This window comes from Ranitomeya imitator, chromosome 2, assembly GCF_032444005.1.
Source record: "Ranitomeya imitator isolate aRanImi1 chromosome 2, aRanImi1.pri, whole genome shotgun sequence".
NCBI lineage: Eukaryota > Metazoa > Chordata > Amphibia > Anura > Dendrobatidae > Ranitomeya > Ranitomeya imitator.
The window spans coordinates 627992362-628014004 of NC_091283.1; the positions used below are offsets into that span (position 1 = coordinate 627992362).

A 21643-nucleotide genomic window follows, 5' to 3' on the forward strand; every position below is an offset into this window, starting at 1 on the left:
GGCGTCCTTTTAACATGGGGCCGCCATCTTCTTCCTGTTGAACCCGGAAGTGCTAACCACCTCCGGGTCGCGGCCATATTCTATGCGCCTGCGCAGGCGCCGTCTCCCTCCTCCATCACCCCGGAAGCTTACCTGCACTTCCGGGGGAACACACCGGGGCTCCACGCTGCCTGAGCGTCCGCCGAGGACGGCGCGATGCTCCTTACTGCGGCGCTTGCTCCCTGCAGACAAGCCGGATGGATTCCCATGAGCCAGCAACCGCCTGTCCTGGCCTCACGGCGTCTGCCAGCAGAGGGGGGAAACTGAGCCAGGACCCCCGACGCTGCTTCCAGCTCTGGAGCCCTTGCCGTCCTCACAGGTAAACTGCACAAGCGGCATCCAGGCTGGGCATCCTCTTCTCCGTTGATGTTCCCGTAGGAACAGGAAACCAAACTGTGGGAGCGAGAGGGACCGCCCCTTTTATCTCTCCGTAGGGTTTCCTGTTCCTAGGGGCGGATCCCCTCTCTCAGTGGGTGCTGTCGTGGCAAAGAGAAAAAGTACTGTTTGGGTGCATGGCAGGACTTGAAAGGGAAGGTGCACCATTTGACTTTTTGAAAGCAAAATTGACTGCAGTTGAAAGCGGACGTCATGTTCCTTTTGGAGAGCCCCTGGTGTGCGCAAACAATGGAACCCCCTCCCCCCCCACAAGTGACTCCATTTTGGAAACTAGACATCCCAATTTATCTACATGTGTGGTGAGCACCTTGAACCTCCAGGTGATTCACAGAAATTTATAACCTTAAGCTGTGAAAAAAAAAAAAAAAAAATGTACACCCTGATACCACATACGTGGGGGAAAAGTACTGTTTGAGCGCACGACAGAGCTCGGAAGGGAAGGAGCAGCTTTTAACTTTTTGAACGCAAAATTGGCTGGAATTATCAGCGGATGCCATGTCGCGCTAGGAGAGCCCGTGATGTGCCCAAACAATGGAAACCATCCACAAGTGGTGCCATTTTGGAAATTAGATCCCTCAAGGAATTTATTTAGATGTGTGGTGAGCATATTGAACCCCACGGTGCTTCAGAGAGGTTTATAACGTTGAGCTGTGAAAATAAAAAAAATAAATCACATTTTTTCCCACAAAATTGTGCCCCAATTTTATTTTCACAAATGTAACATGAGAAATTGCACCATACAGATTGTTGTCCAATTTCTCCTGAGTATGCCGATACCCCCTATGTGGGGGAAATCTTTTGTTTGTGGGCACGGCAAGGCTCAGAAAGGAAGGAGTGATGTTTTGGATTGTAGATGTTGATAGAATTGTGTGCGGATGTGAGGTCGTGTTTGGAGAGCCCCTGGTGTGCCTAAACAGTGAAAACCCCTCTCAAGTGATCTCATTTTGGAAACTAGATCCCCCCAAAGAATTTATCTAGACATGTGGTTAGCACGTTGAAGCCCCAAGTGCTTCACAGGATTCTAGAACGCGGATCTGTGAAAAATGAAAAAATAAAAAAATTCTCCCACAAAACTGTTTCAGCCCCACATTTTTTTATTTTTATAAGGATAACAGGACAAAATGCACCCCAAAATTTGTTGTGCAATTTCTCCTGAGCACGCCGATACCCCATATGTGGTCCAAAACTACTTATGAGGCACAGTGCAAAGCTCAGAAGAGATAGAGTGCCATATTGGAGTTCCGATTTTGCTGGAATGGTTGGAGAGTGCCATGGCAGAACCCCTGAAGTGTCAGAACAGAAGAAACCCCCACATATATGACCTCATTTTACACTCCCCATTGAATTAATTTTTGGGTGCAGTGATCATATTAACACCACATGCCTCACAGAATTTTATACTATTGGGTGGTGAAGAAACAAGAATTACGTTTTTGAACTATTTGTTATAAAAATGTCTCCCGAGTGTGCCAATACCCTACATGTAAACAGGAAATACTATTCATGCACAGTGCAAAGCTCAGAAGGGAAGGAGCGCCATATTATAGTGCAGATTTTACTATTACTACCATTGGGCAGTGAAGAAAAAGTAATTACATTTTTACAACCAAAATTTTACATTTTCACAAGATGAAATGGGTAAAAAATGGCACCTTAATTTGGCCCTCAATTTCTGCTGAATGTAGCAATACCCTATATGTGGCTGTACAGTACTGCTTAGCCACATGGCGAGATTGCGGTAGCCCAGATGTTTCTAGAATAGTTTGCGAACTCCGTATACAGAGTCCCTAAATGAACCAAAAAAGGTGTGAACAGGTTTCTACAGACTTGTTCACTATGCAAGTAGCCCATGTGTTTTTGGTTCTATAATTGTTCTCTTGTTTCCACAAGACTGGGGAGTCCACCACTCCTCTGTGGGTCATTTGCATTGTAGCTGTTCCATCCTGCATGTCCACATGTATATTTTTTCTCTCTGAACCCTGCTTATACAGGTACTATACAGATGATCAGGTTTTTAAATACATCAGATAGAGCAGTCCCATTATGGGTATACCTTGGTGATTGGTAGAGCAGCTTAACATACATTTTTTTGCAAAAAAACGTATTAACTAAATACCCTGTATTTTTTTCATTTTTTGACTAGCACTTGCTTATTTACTGTGACTTTTTTACAACAGAGTATTTTTGACCTCTCTGTGCGTTTTTGTGTCTTAGGCTACTTTCACACTAGCGTCGGATTCGGCCTGTCGCATTGCGTCGGGCCGAGATTCCGACGCTAGCGTTTGATGCGCCGCACAACAGGTGAAGCGGATGCATTTCTACGGCGCATCCGCTGCCCCATTGTGAGGTGCAGGGAGGTGGGGGCAGAGTTCCGGCCGCGCATGTGCGGTCGGAAATAGCGGTCCGTCGGCAGCAAAAAACGTTACATTTAACGTTTTTTGCTCCCGACGGTCCGCCACAACACGGCGCAACGTTGCACGACGGTTGCGACGTGTGTCAATACATCGCAATGCGTCGGTAATGTTACTCTATGGGGCAGAAACGCATCCTGCAAACAACTTTGCAAGATGCGTTTTTTCCCCTAAAAGACGCATTGTGACGTATTCAAAAAAACGCCAGTGTGAAAGTAGCCTTAGAGTCCCTAAATGCTAGAAGAGCAGAATCCCCCTTTAAGTGACTCCATTTTGGAAATTATACCTCTTTAGGAATTTATCTACAGGTGTAGTGACGATTTTGAATTCATGCGTGTCTTCCAGAAACAAACAGTAGTGGATGTTACTGAGTAAATTGCAAATTGCCATTGTGGTGACTGGTACATTATAGTGACCACTATGTTATGGCCCAGCTCATGCTTCTGTTGACACGCACCTGTAAATTAGGCGGTCTCTACTCACTACAGAATTGTCAAACATGTGGGCGCTAAAAGTGGTTTGGGCAAACTGGGGCTCAGAAGGGAGGGGGCATTTGGATAGGGGAGCTGAGAATTCTCAAGGATTTCTTTTGAGGGGCGAGGAGCCATTTTGCTTTTTCAGAGCCTTTGTGCTACCAGTAATGTGGAAGCCCCCTATATTTCCATTGACAGATTAAGGACCTGAATGGGGACTTATTATTTTTGTGGATTGAGTTGAATCTTTTATTGGTAAGATTTTGCATAACATTTGGGATCACATTTATCCGGCGCTATACGCTGAGAACTTACTTTGGGGTTTTCAGCTAAATCGCCAAGTGCTGTGACAGATGAAACCCCCGAGGGATCCATTCCCTATAATGATGCAGCAGAGTTGCTCTGGACTCCGTATGGCTTTGGTACTGCAGCTTCCTTCTTTTCAGAGGTGCACAAAACTGGCGGACCGCGGTTTTATGCACGCTTAAAAAGTCGGATCACAGGTCAGACAGTGCATCTGTCTGCCTCATTATGGGGAATCTTCTGCTGGGGGTTCCATCTGAATCACATACAGGTCCTTCTCAAAAAATTAGCATATAGTGTTAAATTTCATTATTTACCATAATGTAATGATTACAATTAAACTTTCATATATTATAGATTCATTATCCACCAACTGAAATTTGTCAGGTCTTTTATTGTTTTAATACTGATGATTTTGGCATACAACTCCTGATAACCCAAAAAACCTGTCTCAATAAATTAGCATATCAAGAAAAGGTTCTCTAAACGACCTATTACTCTAATCTTCTGAATCAACTAATTAACTCTAAACACATGCAAAAGATACCTGAGGCTTTTATAAACTCCCTGCCTGGTTCATTACTCAAAACCCCCATCATGGGTAAGACTAGCGACCTGACAGATGTCAAGAAGGCCATCATTGACACCCTCAAGCAAGAGGGTAAGACCCAGAAAGAAATTTCTCAACAAATAGGCTGTTCCCAGAGTGCTGTATCAAGGCACCTCAATGGCAAGTCTGTTGGAAGGAAACAATGTGGCAGAAAACGCTGTACAACGAGAAGAGGAGACCGGACCCTGAGGAAGATTGTGGAGAAGGACCGATTCCAGACCTTGGGGAACCTGAGGAAGCAGTGGACCGAGTCTGGTGTGGAAACATCCAGAGCCACCGTGCACAGGCGTGTGCAGGAAATGGGCTACAGGTGCCGCATTCCCCAGGTAAAGCCACTTTTGAGCTACAGAGAAGCAGCACTGGACTGTTGCTAAATGGTCCCAAGTACTTTTTTCTGATGAAAGCAAATTTTGCATGTCATTCGGAAATCAAGGTGCCAGAGTCTGGAGGAAGACTGGGGAGAAGGAAATGCCAAAATGCCTGAAGTCCAGTGTCAAGTACCCACAGTCAGTGATGGTGTGGGGTGCCATGTCAGCTGCTGGTGTTGGTCCACTGTGTTTCATCAAGGGCAGGGTCAATGCAGCTAGCTATCAGGAGATTTTGGAGCACTTCATGCTTCCATCGGCTGAAATGCTTTATGGAGATGAAGATTTCATTTTTCAGCACGACCTGGCACCTGCTCACAGTGCCAAAACCACTGGTAAATGGTTTACTGACCATGGTATTACTGTGCTCAATTGGCCTGCCAACTCTCCTGACCTGAACCCCATAGAGAATCTGTGGGATATTGTGAAGAGAAAGTTGAGAGACGCAAGACCCAACACTCTGGATGAGCTTAAGGCCGCTATTGAAGCATCCTGGGCCTCCATAACATCTCAGCAGTGTCACAGGCTGATTGCCTCCATGCCACGCCGCATTGAAGCAGTCATTTCTGCCAAAGGATTCCCGACCAAGTATTGAGTGCATAACTGAACATTATTATTTGTTGGTTTTTTTGTTTGTTATTAAAAAACACTTTTATTTGATTGGATGGGTGAAATATGCTAATTTATTGAGACAGGTTTTTTGGGTTATCAGGAGTTGTATGCCAAAATCATCAGTATTAAAACAATAAAAGACCTGACAAATTTCAGTTGGTGGATAATGAATCTATAATATATGAAAGTTTAATTGTAATCATTACATTATAGTAAATAATGAAATTTAACACTATATGCTAATTTTTTGAGAAGGACCTGTATTTCAGAGATTTATAAGGAAACCCAGTTGTAAGCACTCAGCGTAGAGCGCAGGATATTTGTGAGACAAGCCTTACTGCGATTTTTAGGTGGCAGAATGAAAAAAATCCAACAGCAGGTGAAGAATTAGTTTTACTTATTTTTATACCATTCCTCATGGGGTGTAAGTCATTAGACGACTTTATTCTTCGAGTTGGTGCGATTAAAACGATACTAAATTTATATTGTGTTTTTATATTTGGCTTGCTGTCACACACTAAAAACGCTTTTTATTGCTCATCGCCATATTTTGACAGCTGCAATTTTCCTATATTTCTGCCGACAGTCATGAGTGGGTTTGTTATTTTGCGGGACAAGTTGACGTTTTTATTGGTACCATTTTTGGGCACATGACATTTTTTGATCGCTTTCTATTCCAATTTTTGGGGGGCAGAATGAACAAAAACCAGCAATTCAGGATGAGGTTTTTTTTGGGGGGATGGGTTTATTCATGTGATAAAATTGTTAAGGCAGTTTTATTCTTTGAGTCAGTACGACTACAGCGATACCACACCTATAACTTTTTTATGTTTTGGCACTTTTACACAAACTTTTCCATCGCTTTATTCTGAGAGCTATAACTTATTTTTCCGCTGATGGAGCTGCATGGCTGATTGCTTTTTTGAGGGACAAGATAACGTTTTCAGTGATACAATTTTTGATTTACATTCGTCTTTTCGATCACGTTTTATTCCACTTTTTGTTCGGCGATATGATGAAAAGCATTGTTTTTTGCCCAATTTTTTTTTTTTTTTTTTTACAAGTGTTCACTGAAGGGGTTAACTAGTGGGACAGTTTTATGGGGCAGGTCATCCAGGACATGGCAATATCAAATACCGGTATGTGTACTTAAATTTCTATTTTTCTGTAAAAAAAATAAACAAATATCAGTACAATATATATTTCTTTTAATAGTTTTTTTTATTTAATATTTTTACAATTTTTTTTATTATACTTTGTCCCATTATGGGACTTGGACTTTTAGCAGCCTGATCGCTGATATAATCCATTGCAGTGCACAAGCATGGCAATGGATTACAACTGTTAGTACTGCACTGACAAGCCCGAGACAGTGCTTTGCGCATCATCTTAGGGGCTTGCCGTAGCCTGGTGACCTGAATGTCATCATGACAAAATAGGGCCCCCACGTTGCCATGGGGGTTAAAGTACTGGGAGCAGTGTGGTCACGGCTCTTGCACTAAGTGCCGGGTGTCAGCTGTCAGAATCAGCTGACACCCGGCAGCGGTCGCATGCGTACAGCTTGTGTGTGTGCAAAATCGCCTGGTCGTACTCAGTATGTTCAAGGTTGGTAAGTACCAATCGACCAAGACAGAGTACATCCAAGCAAGTGAACAGGTTAACACCTAAACATCTGTCCCTTCTATTCTGCATTCTCTTCCTGTGTCACACTGACTGTGTCCCAGTCATGACATCCATCCAGTCATGTCTATGTGTGGGTCACACATACCGTGTGAAAACAGACATGTGCCCTGCTCCATAGATTATAACGGGTGTGCGTGAGTACGTATGAAAAATAACACCACACCTATTGGAAACACAGACATGTGAGGGGGCCTAAGAGTGCACACCAAAGTTTCTAATCAATAGGGCTCCCACTAATCACATTCTCTACGAATGAGTGGAGTGTTCTTGTACTGTACTCTGCCCTAAACGCTGTAGCCCCACCGTGCATGCACTACTACTTCTCCTTTTAACTGGAGGACAAGAAACCCGCTAAGTGACTCTCTCATTCATTCTAATACTTTGGCTATTGCAATGTTGCTTCTCTCTACTAGGAATCTGTGTAAGTAGCCTCCAATTACTGTAGATTTACCTCACTGTACCAACAGTGCATACATGATGGACGTACACGTGGAATAGTTCACAGGCTAAATGTCCTGGCCGGCCCACTGTGTATAGTCTGGCCTGTCAGGTTGCTGTACGTGAGCCAGGCAGTAATATAAGGCATTATATGGACATATAATAGGACCCGGCTGAGTACACCTCTCACAAAGTTCGAGTACACCTCATACTCCGTATTTAGTAAATATGGAGGGTTCTGCCATCACTTCTCTGCAGGAGAAATTGATTAGACAAGAATTCTATCTGGATCCATTTCATATCTGTGTTTTCCTAATCCCAGCCCCATTCATTTCTATAGACTGGCTCCAAGGCATACTCAGTAGCTGTATTACAGTAATGTCCGTTCTTCACCACCCCCTCCACCTGCGAGAACGCACATTAAGACCAACAGTTCAATGTTACTGCTGGCATAAACAGTCCATTTATCCACCCACTAATCAGGAAGTCAGGCAGGCTGGACAGCGGCACGGTCGGGCAGCCATGCTGGCAGGACAGCGGCACGGTCAGGCAGTCAGGCTGGCTGGACAGCGGCACGGTCGGGCAGCCAGGCTGGCAGGACAGCGGCACGGTCGGGCAGTCATGCTGGCAGGACAGCGGCACGGTCGGGCAGACAGGCTGGCTGGACAGCGGCACGGTGAGGCAGCCAGGCTGGCTGGACAGCGGCACGGTTGGGCAGCCAGGCTGGCAGGAGAGCGGCCTAGTCAGGCAGTCAGGACAGCGGCACGGTCAGGTAGTCAGGCTAGCGGCACGGTCAGGTAGTCAGGCTGGCTGGACAGCGGCACGGTCGGGCAGTCAGGCTGGCAGGACAGCGGCACGGTCAGGCAGTCAGGCTGGCTGGACAGCGGCACGGTCGGGCAGCCAGGCTGGCTGGACAGCAGCACGTTCGGGCAGCCAGGCTGGCTGGACAGCGGCACGGTCAGGCAGTCAGGCTGGCTGGACAGCAGCACGGTTTTGAAGCCAGAAGATTAGAATAACCCTTAAAATCCAAGCAGTTTCGTCGTCTTCATCTGAAGGGAGGTGGGGATCTGTCAGATCCTACAGACAATAGATCTGGCAAGTCCCTCATCGATATCATGGCACTATCATCCAATAAAAACATTCACAAAGTTTAATAAGTAAAATCGTTTAAAACACTCAGACAAATCTCTAAACATTGTCAAAACTGGAAGTGCAAGTGTAGACAAGACTTTGGGGGGAGAGGCTATTTAGTGTTTAAGGCGTAAAGGCAAATCATGTTATAAGAGGAAGCTGTTGAATATGGGGTGGGGGAGAGCGTGTATACAGATTTATGATAGAGAGAACCACATATGGAGCTGTGATCAGTCTTCAGCCTGCTCTTCTATAAATATTGCCAATAACATAAAATTAGCAAGAATACTGGGGTGCTCTGGAGGTCCGTAGCAATGGATGAAAAGCTGCAGGTTACTATGCTCGGATCCTGAACTACTGTAACTTAAGGCTCTCCAGCTATTTTATAACTACAAGCCCCAGCATGCCATGATGATCGACAGCTTTCGTAGCCTCCTGGGAGTTGTAGATCTGAAATGGCTAGACCGAGATAGCTTGCCAAACACTGTCCTAGAAAAGGAATCTGAAGGACACAGACAGACGTGGCAGGGTCTCAGAGTAACAAGAGATGTTACGGTACAATAGGAAGATTTAAAAACTATTTAAAAGAAGAAATGTTTTCAGTGAGAATATTAAAAGGGTAGCCGAACATGGAGATGTGTTCCTTCATTTGAACCATATGTACAAAAGGGAAAGAGTCCCTATAGATTATGTATGGTATGTACACCCAATGGAAACCAAGCCTGTAAAGCTGCCAGTAGACATTAGATGAAGATGTGCCGTCTAGAGATTAGCATGATAAGTGCTCGTTTCTCAAGTTTGCCGAGAGTGCTTATGTATGTACCGAGTATCGCGGGTGCTCGAGTGACGTGCGGCCGCGGGTGCTCGAGTGACGTGCGGCCGCGGGTGCTCGAGTGACGTGCGGCCGCGGGTGCTCGAGTGACGTGCGGCCGCGGGTGCTCGAGTGACGTGCGGCCGCGGGTGCTCGAGTGACGTGCGGCCGCGGGTGCTCGAGTGACGTGCGGCCGCGGGTGCTCGAGTGACGTGCGGCCGCGGGTGCTCGAGTGACGTGCGGCCGCGGGTGCTCGAGTGACGTGCGGCCGCGGGTGCTCGAGTGACGTGCGGCCGCGGGTGCTCGAGTGACGTGCGGCCGCGGGTGCTCGAGTGACGTGCGGCCGCGGGTGCTCGAGTGACGTGCGGCCGCGGGTGCTCGAGTGACGTGCGGCCGCGGGTGCTCGAGTGACGTGCGGCCGCGGGTGCTCGAGTGACATGTGGCCGCGGGTACTCAAACATTTTCATGGCTGTCAGACATCCACAAAACATGCAAGGATTGCTTGTGTTTGTCAGGCAATACCCGCATGTTTTGTGGCTGTCTAACAGGTGCGAAAATGCGTATGCGGGGACAAACATCTCAGCGCATACCAGAGCACCCTAGGAAAACTCAAGTAACGAACACTTGCGCTCATCACTAGTGCTGCCATGTGTGACTGTTGGAGAAGGTCATAGTATGCCACCAACATCCAAGGAGGCAGAAAAGCGACAAATACCACTACTGTTGCATGCAGACATCGTGTGGCTGAGCCCTGGTACAGATATCACATTGGGGTCTGGTAGGTGTCAGCGATGTCTCAGAGCAAATGTCGTTTGTTATGGATAAGAATGACCTAATGTCTATGGTCAGTTTTACGGACACCAGAGACACTGGTGATGCTGCCCCTCTCCCTAATACAGGAATCATGGGGACGGCGATATACAAAGATCCAATAAAATTTGACTCAACCTAACAACACAAACTAAAACCATTTTGGGGATATGCAATAGTCAACCGTTAATAAGCATATTGTTTTGCATATTTTGACTTTCCAGGGGACTTGTCACACTGAATTAGCAAAGCATATAAAAGCAGAGTGGTGCCCTTAAACATGAAATCGTTATCTATTCTCCATTTTGGCGACCGTCCCAGTGTCATGCCAGTGGCATTGCACGCTTATCATAAGATAAGACGCTGTGGTGCTTTTAGTTAAAAGAAGGCTGGTCCCTGCCACGGCAGCTTTAGATAACGGAAACTTTCTGATGGCTGAATAAATTACCTAGAGAAATGGTATTTTAAGACATCAATGTGATTAGAAGTGGCAGCGCTAGGCCCAATATATTCTGTTCAGGGGGAACATGACAGATCCTAATATCCTATTCTACTGTCCTTATGGATTGCACGCCATCTACTGGACATACTGTGTATAATGCACATGACGGGACCCCTGGTATATGGTGGATGAGAGCACTTTGTATCACTGAACTGGGACAGAGAATAGTATTAGGAGTACGGGGAGTGGAGTCTTAGTTCTCTTGTCCTTCTACGATTCGCTCTCGTCTCTGCTGTGCTTCCATGACTGCCAGCTCCTTTGCTTCCTTTTTCTGATTTCGAGCTTCATACTCCAACCTATAGGTTTATACAGGAGTTTATTACAAGCATACAAAAGAATGTCATTATTGACGAAGGTACCGCTGCACAAGACTTAAATCCAAGCCCAGCACTGGAAATGTTACACATTGTGCCCAATTTTGCTTTAGAACTTTGGATGAGATCTGCCCATCAGGGGACTGCACAATATGGCTACTACCGGTCTCCAATTTAGCCGACCTGGGCTACACGCAAGGTACGGCAACATGGAGACAGTGTAATAGTGTGTAGTCCCCACCCTGTGAATATGTCACATCAACCTCTGATCATTGACTATAGTAGTTGCTCATGGCTGTAATATGGCTGCCCTGGTCTCATCAGTGCCCCGCTGATGGGCAGGCTCATGTTGTCGGGCTGGCATAGATGTTTAATACTGACCTGTTTTTTATAATTCTCTGCACAATATCATCTGTCGTGAGGTTGTTCCCGCTGTCTACAGTCCGGAAGATACCTCTGCGTTTTGGCTCCTGTAATACAGAGAAATGACAGGCGTAGTAGAGAAATTGGCGTCTGAGAAGTGACAGCAATTAAGAATGCTACAAACAAACAAGAAGAAGAAGTGCCCCAGGGAAGCAAACAATAAAGTGATGCTTTATAAACTGATAAAAGAATAAAAAGAATCATGAAATCTAAATCGCTCCAAAAGCCTCGAGGCGACAATTGTAGGAAGAGCGAAGAGAGGGGGCACCGGAGGAGAAAAGGATGAGGGGCTACTGAGCAAAAGAATTACGCAGAACGTCAGCAGGGATACTCACCGCATAGGGGTCCGATCCATCCTTATCTGGCAGAACTTCTGTCTTTCCATGACACACCAGGTCAACCTGAGATGAAGAATATATTAACACATGATACAGCCTGGTGTTCAGAGACCACTACATTCACTCAGATCTGTTCCTGGTGACATGGATCCATCATTTCAATGCCATGTGTTCTGGAGATGAGCGGATCGGATCCACTATCCGCCATGTTGGATTCATTGGTGGGGATTTCTGAAGGAGGCAACATGGAGGCCAATGCTACAGAGCACTCAGTGTATGGTGCAGTCTTACACCATTAGGATACAGTTTCAATTTGCCATACAATAAAAGAGAGGATCCAACAGAAGAAAGGCGGTTACTTTGTATGAAATCGGAAGCTTTGGGTGATATACAAAAGCTGTATGGGGGATGTATTATAGCTCCGTACAACTAAAAAGCTGGAAATTGCCAATGTAGTCTCGTGTCCATGAGGACTTCAGCTGGACAAAAACATGAGTACTGTTATCAATCAGGACAAGATTGTGATTATCTATGGAACTAAAAGTGACTGATGGAGACTGAAGATCTGCTCCGCGGGATGAAACACTCACCATTCAAGCTTAACCAATGTTGTCCAATGAATACAAGTCATCCCCTATCTGCAGGAAAGGTGATAATTTACTGATCAGTGGGGTCCGACTGCTGACCCACACTAATTGGCAAAATGAGGCTATGTGCACATGTCCAGTAATCATCCCTTAGAACGGATCCAGCAGCAATCAGTTTGTCAAAACATCGTGCAGACAATATTTTTGTCCATTTTTTTAAAAAACTGTTCTTTGCTGGATCCGTTTTTTTTTTTTTACAATGAAGTCTATGGAAAATGGATCCGTTAATCAAAGAAAAATAGATGGCTAATTAACAGATCCGGTTTCTATAGACTTCAAAGTTTAAAAAAAATAAAAATGGATCCAGCAGAGATCAGTTTTCTAAAAAAGGACTAAAAAGTTCTGTCTGCGCAAAGGGATTGCTGCTGGATCCGTTCTATTGGATGATTACTGGACGTGTGAACAGGGCCGAAGGCACTTTTATCCCTGTTGGATTAAAGCGGCAGTGTACATGCCTGACCTCCGCTCCATCCATTCTCCAGGGATCTGCTGAGCACCGAGCTCAGTTTTTTCCAGCAGTTTCAGAGAGAATGAATGGAGAGGGGGTTGAGCATCCGACCTGCTGCTCCATGTCATGGGGATAAAAGTTCCCCGTCGAGGATAAATAAGTTTCCCGGTCTGCTGATTAGTACGGGTCCCAGTCAGTTTTCACCTATCATGCGGTTGGATGCTACAGGGGTTGTCTAATATAAAAAAGAAAAAAAAAAGGAAGAGAACCATTTTTAAGCTTTGATGGTAAGGGTTTGATATAAAGGAGCGGATCGTCAATCTTTCTGATTGTCAATCAAATTTAACCGATTTCACTTTCATAGATTTAACCCCTTAGTGACGGAGCCAAATTTTTGAAATCTGACCAGTGTCACTTTATGTGGTAATAACTCTGGAACGCTTCAACAAAGCCCAGTGATTTTGAGATTGTTTTTTCGTGACACATTATACTTTATGATAATGGTAAATTTAGGTTGATATGCTTTATGTTTATTTATTAAAAATATCAGAAATTTGAAAAAAATGTTAAAAAATTTGCAATTTTCAAACTTTGAATGATTATCCCTTTAATCCCGATAGTCATACCACAGCAAAACATTAATAAATAACATTTCCCACTTGTCTGCTTTACAACAGCACCATTTGCAGAATGTTATTTTATTTTGTTAGCATTTTAGGAGGATTAAAAATGTATCAACAATTTAAATTTTTTTCAAGGAAATTTACAAAATGTATTTTTTTAGGGACCTATCCATGTTTGAAGTGAATTTGGGGGTCCTATATATAGGGAAATCCCCACAAGTGATACCATTTTAAAAACAGCACCCCCTGACATATTGAAAACTGCAGTCAGGTCATTTGTTAACCCTTCGGGTGATTTTCAGGAATTAATACAAAGTGGCATGAGAAAAATGAAAATGTGTATTTTTACCACCTAAATGTCACTAACTTCTGAACAGGTTACTACAGCCGACAGACTCTAAGGCCGCTATTTGGTCATGAATTTCCATGACAAACATCAGGACCACAATATCATGATCTGATACCACCAATTGAGACAAAGAGGAAGCCCCCACAGTCTGTTAACCGTTTATAATGATGTAGTCACTATTGACAGCAGCATCTAAGGGGTTAAATAGATTTAGACGGTGCAAACACTGATCATGGCTGATGCAGCAAGTTGTCAGCTATAGTGGACAGCTGACAGCTACTGGATTGTCACCTGTATGGGGATATAAGTCTCTTATATCTCAGGTCAGTTAAAAGGCGTATTGGCGGTCACTAAGGGGTTAAATAAGCAAACTCTACGATCCAACAAGATAACTACACAAGCCAACGCAATTAAGCCACCAATGTGGCGGATTCCGCACAAAGAATTGACATGCTGTGGAAAATAAAACGCTGCGTTTCCGCGCGGTTTTTTCCGCAGCATGGGCACAGCGTTTTTGGTTTCCCATTGGTTTACATTGTACTGTAAACTCATGGGAAACTGCTGCGCATCCGCAGCTGCGGATCCGCAGCAAAATACGCATCGTGTGCACATACCCTTACACTTCTGGCTGATCATAACTTACCTTGAAATGATCCAAAAGATCCGAGGTGACTGAATATGGTGCACCAATAACAACTTCTGAAACATACTGCAAGGGAAGGCATAAGGATTTGCTTAGTGTCCAAGAAGTTGCCCACTTTAAGACATTCTCCAGTTTTTTAACAAGATCTAGGGTTATTCTCACCCTGCAGGCCAAAACGCTGAGAGTCCTCTCATGGATGTTCATAATGGGGTAGTTCTTTCTCTTGTAGTGATTGACTTCCTACAAGAACAGACCGTGAGTAGAAAGCACAGAAACCCGACTAGTATCGGGAATATATTGTGCGATCCAAGTCACCTGGTCAAAATGCAATCCCACAATAACGTATGGCTTTGTGGCCAAACTGTGGACCTTCTCCAGGAAATCTATATGGCCAATGTCTGAGGGAAGCCATAAAGGATCCAAAACCATTAACAGCGTGGACACAGGGTAAAAGACAGATTCAGACACAGGATGAGACTTGCCACAACCCTGCCCTCAATTGCAAAAACTCTTTTAGCCCCCCATACATGTATTTAAGTTGAAAATTGTCACCACTTTTAACCATTTCTGAACTGCCCATGAACGATAATATTTCCAGGTAGTCATGTTCTTCTCTGTGGTGAAGTTCTAAAACGTCACTAAGCACAGCTGAACTCCCCATAGGAAAGGCAGAAATGGGTTAACTGTCACGTCTGAAATAACTCAACCCATATGTAACACGGTTGACGAAGTGCCAAAATATAAAGAATCCAGTTTGTGAGAAATGAAAGGATACGGAACAGATCGAAAGCTCCGGCGACATATATAATGCTGTCTCCTGGTTCGGGCTCCTTCCCCGAGGCGAACTGCATGATTTTTTGCGACGTTTGAAGGAACTGAGAAACTCCTGTCCATGGACTGTGACCCCTGGCATCCTGCATGACAATCACAGGTATAAAATTTAAAAAAAAAATTAAAATGGTTGCAGGTTTTCAGCATCAGAAAAGAAACACCATAGCAACCAATCACAGAGCAGCTGGCATTTTTAAACCATCCTCCGAGAGATGAAAGCAGCAATATGATTGGTTGCTATAAACAATAAGCAATAAGGCTGGTACTGATAACTCGGCTGTTTACAGAGCTGGTAAGAAAAGTTCAAGAAAATGGAGATTGGGTAGAACAGGTAGCAGCAGAACTAGGGACTATGAGGCAACTGCTTGTAAGGTTAGGGATTATCCGCATATAAATAAGTGTTAATATCAAGTCCGGCTGACTTATACAGGCGGCTAGTGAGAGAAAAAGAAATGATATCCTCCCTGCGGCCGCTCACTTACTGTCACTGGGGTGGTGCAGAGTGGTCACCACTGTAATCACACAGACTGACAGCGGGGAGTGACTGTGTAGTGAACAGCGGCTACAGGGAGAACGCAAGTTCATTTTCTCCCAGGTGAAACTGCTGAAATATTAATCCTAACTATACCACAGAGGTCCCCAAGATGTGGCTCAGGAACTACCCACGGCTCGCCACTGTCTGCCGGCTTGGTGCATCAGCACCTGGTGTAGCAAGCAGTTGTGAAGAGAAAGACTTCAGATGATGACTTTTTTGGATTATCCATGCAAAGAAGAGCAGATCTGCATTTTCATAAACTTGTGGGGGGTGACGACAGCTTCTAAAAGAGGAAAACGTCATTGAGACCACCAAGCCTGGTGTAGCTCGAGTTTGCTCCATGATGGTCTCCGACGCTACATTTTTTTCTACTCTTTCACCCAGTTGCTTTCCCTGGAGTTCAAAGCATTATATGCTAAAATGTAACGGTGTGAAAAAATATTACAACTCATCTAGAAAAAAAAACACAAAAAAAAACAACAACCTCACGTGGATATGTTATGTCGACATAAATATAAAAATGTTGGCTCTTGGAAAAAGGGTGGTGAAGAATTAAAATGCAAAAACGAAAATTTGCCAAGGCTAAAGAAGATAGCTGAAGATAGCTGAGTGATCAGAGCCTAGAACGACTTACCTACACAACATATCTACGTCGATGTGACGGAGCATTACCCACCTTCCCAAAGTTGTCCTGGTGGCGCTTGTAATCTTGAGTGGCTTCCTGGAGGAGGAGAGGTACACCGCTTATAAAACTGAACATGGACCAGCAGTAGAGAAGTCACCTCACATCCATTCTGCACACTATAGCCTTACATTGCTCACTACACTGTGATGGGCCTTGGTCATGAGTAGCATCCGGCCCACCAGGTCGGTCGTGGACACCCCCTGTGTGCGCTGGCATTCCCTGAAACGAGACCCCCTGGTAATACATGCACCAGTCATTATTCCTTCCACCCTTCACCTCTACTGACCGGTATCTTCCAGCATTCTTCACCTCCTCGTACGTGTCCTTTCCATCTACCGTCAGGGTGATGTCATCTGCAGAGGAGAAGGTTGGGCATTGCGGGTCAGACATAAGAATCTCATCCTGTGGTGATGGCTGGCAGTAAGCGGTGGAACTGAGAAAACATAATGGACGAAGAACCTCCTGCCACGTATTTACAGCAAGCAGCTCTGGGACTGAAATGGGTTGTCCACTTTTGGGGGCCGGTTTTTAGTGGGACGAATTATAGTTGTGAATGACACCATTCACTTTATCATATGATGTAGTGGGGGAAAAAAAGGAAATAAAATTGTAGTGGGATGAAATGGGGCAAAAAATAAATTGCAAATGCCGCCATTATTTTGGGCTATTGTTTTTTTACGGTATTCAATGTGGCAGCATTATTCTCCAGGTCAGTATACTCAATACTATAAGGGTCTTTTTCTAAAAAATATATATATATATATATATATATATATATATATATATATATATATATATATATATATATATATATATATATATAGGCTTGTTTTTTATTAATACCATTTTGGGGTACAACATTTTGATTTTTTATGCTTTTTCAAGCTTTCATCTAGGTTTCTATATAGGATACATTTATCAAATGTTAAAAGGACAGCCCCCTCATTTCATATGGGAAATCTGTCAGCAGATTTTTGCTATGTAGAGCAGCATGGTGTAGGTACAGACAACTGCTTGTTGGAGGTTCAATGAAATCTCAATAAAATCAGTGTTTTATCATCAAGAGATTATCATTAGAGGACTAGTTGTCTGGTGCCAGGTAGTCCTCCTGCTCTGAGTAACCCCACCCCCACCACTAATTTGCCACTTTCTGCCTATGCACGGTGTACACAGACAGCTGCCAATCAGTGGTGTGGGTGGGGTTATACAGAGATCAGCACTGAGAGAACTGATAGATCTAAAGCAGAAAAAAGTGATTTTATCAAAACTGCAGCAAGCAGCCCAGTAAGTGATACATTGCTGGAATCATTGTTACTGTCCCTACGTCATGTGTTTCTCAAGATTCCCTTTTCAGTCCTCCACATAAAATAAAAACCAACATATACTTACCTCCTGGACCAGCCCTGTGATTGTCAGCGGTAATGTGGCATTGTTATGTCATGTGACAGCTGCAGCCAATCAGTAGTGGTGGCTGATTAGCTGAAGTCTTTACTTTTCCTAGTGAAGGCTGCAGTCATGTGAAACCCTTTGCAGTAAGGGCGCCAGTCCTGAGGCTTCTTTAATTACACTATGTTGGGGACCTAAGAAATTGCGGGTGTCTATAGTACTTATGATCTATCGCCCCTTTGAAATTCCTCAATACAGCCGCATTGCAAAGACTGCATGCTCAGTCCGTGGACTAGCGGTACAGGATCAGTGCGATAATCTCGCCACCAGGAATATCCACTCACTTCCATGGACGCAGAAGTCACAGTTATACTTGTCCAGGGTTTCCAAGGTGGTCACATAGGGAGCTGCGGGTACAATCTCATCCACCCACTTAATGGCTCGCACCATCTTGTAGCGTTCCTCCTGTGTGAAGACTGGCGGACCCTTGTGGCGGGATATTTCCTCTAAATGGAAAAACAAAACAAAGTTAGTCGGCCAAAGTGTGCACTTTTTTTTTTTAATTAAACCAAATTGCAAAAATGTCGTTTTAGTACAAAGTCCATGTATTTAGGTCTGAATGCTAAAAATATTTCCATAGCTGGACAACCCCAGGGCTCCATGCTCGGAAGTCCAAGAGTAGAGACTATCCTTGCTGGATCACTGGCTAGTGGTGTCCGGTGCAAGCTACAAGAAATTCCTACAGAGAATGGAAAATGTGCAAAAAAAGAATAAATACATTGGATTGCGGTAACATGTGTGCGCAATAATGTACATGTTTATAAGAAAAAAAAAGTCAAAACACAGCTGAATAGGGTATTCATATCTACTAACGTTCCCAGACAAGTGACTAGGATATACCGCAACATTATGATTAGTTGGGGACGGCCTTGGGACATCTCGGATAATAAGGAACAGATTAAGCATATTCCCTACAGAGCAGCGCTCCCTGTAACAAGCCAATAACGTGGCGGGGAACGTCCCAGCAAGAGGATTCTACCAAGGGGCAGCAGTACTCAACAAGGGTTCATTCTGAGGATCGGTGGGAATCCCGGCAGGCAGATGCCCACTATCGGTAACCGACTGCGTACCCTAGCAAAGTGAGACAACACATATCTATCCGACCCCACCGACCTCTGACCTACGAGAGACACTGAGGGTCAGGATGTTCATCCACATTAGGTTTATGTTAACAATCACATGCTATGCTAATAAATGGCCTGATGGGAAGGAAGGTAGGTAGGTTATGGGACCACAAGGAATATGTCACAGTGTAGGATGACAAGGTTTTAAGGTATGAATGATTTCCTGGCTCCATGTACATTTCTAGTCACTCTATATGACTGCACATTGCCAAATCCTGACAGCGTGCAACATGCACACCGTCAGGATTCCACTCTGCTCACCAGCTTGAGTGTTGGCACATGACCGTTCACATGTGATTTGCATACTGGCGGCAAAGTGCTCACTAGGTTCTCTCAATATATCATGAAATGAAGCTGGTAAGGTTGCCAGTCAGAGCGTGATGGCCAGCATGCAAATCATATAATGAGCGGTCATGTGACAACTCCCAAGCAGGCAATCCAAACAGAACCTATGATGTGCATGCTGCACACTGTCAGGAATTGTGCAGTTGGGGGGGACTGTAGAAATGTACACTTGGGGAAGCCTGGAAAATCCATGGAATCCCCCACAAATGAGAGGTGTGGATCTCATGGCTTACTTACCATCTGTGTGCACTCCGGCAATCAGGTAATCCCCCATAGCCCGTGCCTGGCGCAGCTGGTTGGAATGGCCATAATGTACCATGTCATAGCTGGGCAACAAAACAAGAGAATCTCATTCATTTACCTTCAAAAAAACTCCAGCTTATCTATGAGTAGAAGTAAAAAGCACTGGATGCAGATTCAGAAGAGAGCCACAGACTGAAAAGCACAAGTGCACAATAGTTTACTCATCTGCCCCTCCAAGACCACAAAGGAACCCACCCCCATAGAAATAGGGTTAGAATGCAGCACACAGTAGGACCAGGCAGGGTTCAGCAGGACTCGCCCAGTTGTATGGACAGATGCCAACCTGCTGCACCACCCTCCGAACACTGAAGTCACTTTTCACAAACGTGCGGTATAGAATCATATTTATAGACCCCCAAACCTTCAGCCATAATTATAGGGCAGGGAGATGTGTGCAGAGTACGCCCCATAGACACATTCTACCAATCTCTGATTATCTGCACAGCACTCTGCTCATATTTTGGCTCTATTATTACTATATTTTTATAGCATCTAAAGGTTCTGGGGGTCTTCTTGGACCTGTGACCCCTTCTATCGGGAGTGATGCAGGTACACCCGAAGCCCGGCCCAGGATGCACCAAGGCCAGAGAGAGAACCTGCTCACAGTGGATGATTCCTCTAATTGGCAGATCCCATAAATATATAGAGGGAGGACAATCATTAGATGGTCGTCAGTACCAAGAAGAATACATAGGGTCACGCCTAGGGATTAAGACCGTCCATGGGGTCTTATTGATCACCCCTTATTGTCATCTGCCTGATCCTATACACCATGGCAGCAAACCCCTGGAAATGCTAGATTGCTTCAGATCATCATGTCCCTTACTTGTATATTACAGCACCATTCTAAATGACAGGTGTAATGTAACGCCCTCCTGGGGAATGTTCTGCATTCCTGTACAGGTGGGGTGATCACGTCATACTACCCCCTGGCACCGATCAGGTGACAGCGCCGAGATCACTACACACCAGCCCTCTACGGAGAGGTTGTGTAACATGTGGTCAGGGTCAGGTTACAGCAGGTCGGCCATATCCACAAAACTAGGAAATCTGCCGCAGAGACGATGGCAAGGTCATAGAGCGAGAGCGGGCACCAAGACAAAGCACTGCCCTGTCTCATCAGAAACAAAGGCCGTCAGGAACGGCCATCACTGTGCAATAAAGGGCTCGGCAATATCCAAGACCCCTGCCTGCTCCATGAACCGGACAGGTGGCAGATGCCAACATAAAGAAGGCAGACGGTCGAGGACCCACGAAGGAGAAGCTTCCAGAAAGAGTTCCAGATCTGGACACCCCTGTGACAAGCCCCTGCTTATCTCTACAGATAGAGAGGCACAAAGGTCAGTGTGACAGGACAGGTGCCGCACTGTCACCGATAATGAGCCGTCATCAGGGTGCACAAGGGTGCCAGCAGCTATGGGGTCTCACCCATACAAAGCCCGCCGTCTAGGATCTCTGGTGCTGTCAGGGACTTGGAGGCGTTGTTGAAGCCCCCTGCAGACCTCCTTAGGGTGGGTTCACACGGGTGAGACAATGAATGAGATGGGACACCGTGATGGAATGACGCTTTAGTGCGGTGTGAATCCATCTGACAGCAGAGGGTTCGCTACATTGTATCCGCTCTGGCCACAGAGCAGCCTATAACGGGGGATGGGGTGAGGCTGACCCGCTGTAGCCTGTGTACACACACCGGATGGCGGCCATACTCATTAGGAGACGCCTCAGCTACCGGATCCTCCCGGTCTAGTGACCCCTGGGCTGTGCACAATGGCAGCCTGCACGGCTGGCACACTTCCCGCTCACCAGCCATCGCACCACACCCGCACGCTCCTCCGGGACACAGTCTGCTCCGGGGCGGGGTCGCCGTGCCCGTTCCGAATCATCCTGAGACTCAGTGTCAAGCGACCGGAAACGCCCCACAAGCCGCAGCCACCTCCCCCGGAAGTGACGCCGCCGAGGGACCAATCCCATAGCAACCACAAGCTTCGAGGCGGCGGCCATTTTT

The 21643-nt window shown here is 45.3% G+C and overlaps 1 protein-coding gene across 2 annotated transcripts; it reads right to left on the reverse strand.

The window, feature by feature from the left end:
* Window positions 1–8455: 8455 nt before the first annotated feature.
* Window positions 8456–21580, reverse strand: PCYT2 (phosphate cytidylyltransferase 2, ethanolamine). 2 transcript variants are annotated; one of them, XM_069752540.1, is made up of 13 exons: window positions 21442–21580; window positions 19573–19661; window positions 18151–18312; window positions 16707–16773; window positions 16549–16639; window positions 16412–16456; window positions 15145–15283; window positions 14685–14767; window positions 14532–14609; window positions 14370–14435; window positions 11657–11722; window positions 11280–11368; window positions 8456–10880 (listed from the first exon to the last, which is right to left on the reverse strand). In XM_069752540.1, the coding sequence occupies exons 1-13, from the start codon at window positions 21519–21521 to the stop codon at window positions 10778–10780; spliced, it is 1158 nt and encodes a 385-aa protein (XP_069608641.1). In that variant the 5' UTR covers window positions 21522–21580; the 3' UTR covers window positions 8456–10777. The 2 variants fall into 2 exon arrangements, with proteins under 2 accessions (XP_069608641.1, XP_069608642.1); XM_069752541.1 differs by lacking the exon at window positions 21442–21580 and adding an exon at window positions 21329–21350.
* Between the last annotated feature and the right edge of the window lie 63 nt (window positions 21581–21643).

Excerpts from the sequence above, each read along its gene's own strand:
- PCYT2 (XM_069752540.1), bottom strand. The coding sequence starts at position 21,521 with ATGATTCGGAACGGGCACGGCGACCCCGCCCCGGAGCAGACTGTGTCC. Across the intron at positions 16,774-18,150 it reads TGACTTCTGCGTCCATGGAA|ATGACATCACCCTGACGGTA; the intron begins GTGAGTGGATAT and ends TCTCCTCTGCAG. Across the intron at positions 14,610-14,684 it reads TGGGATTGCATTTTGACCAG|GAAGTCAATCACTACAAGAG; the intron begins GTGACTTGGATC and ends CTGTTCTTGTAG.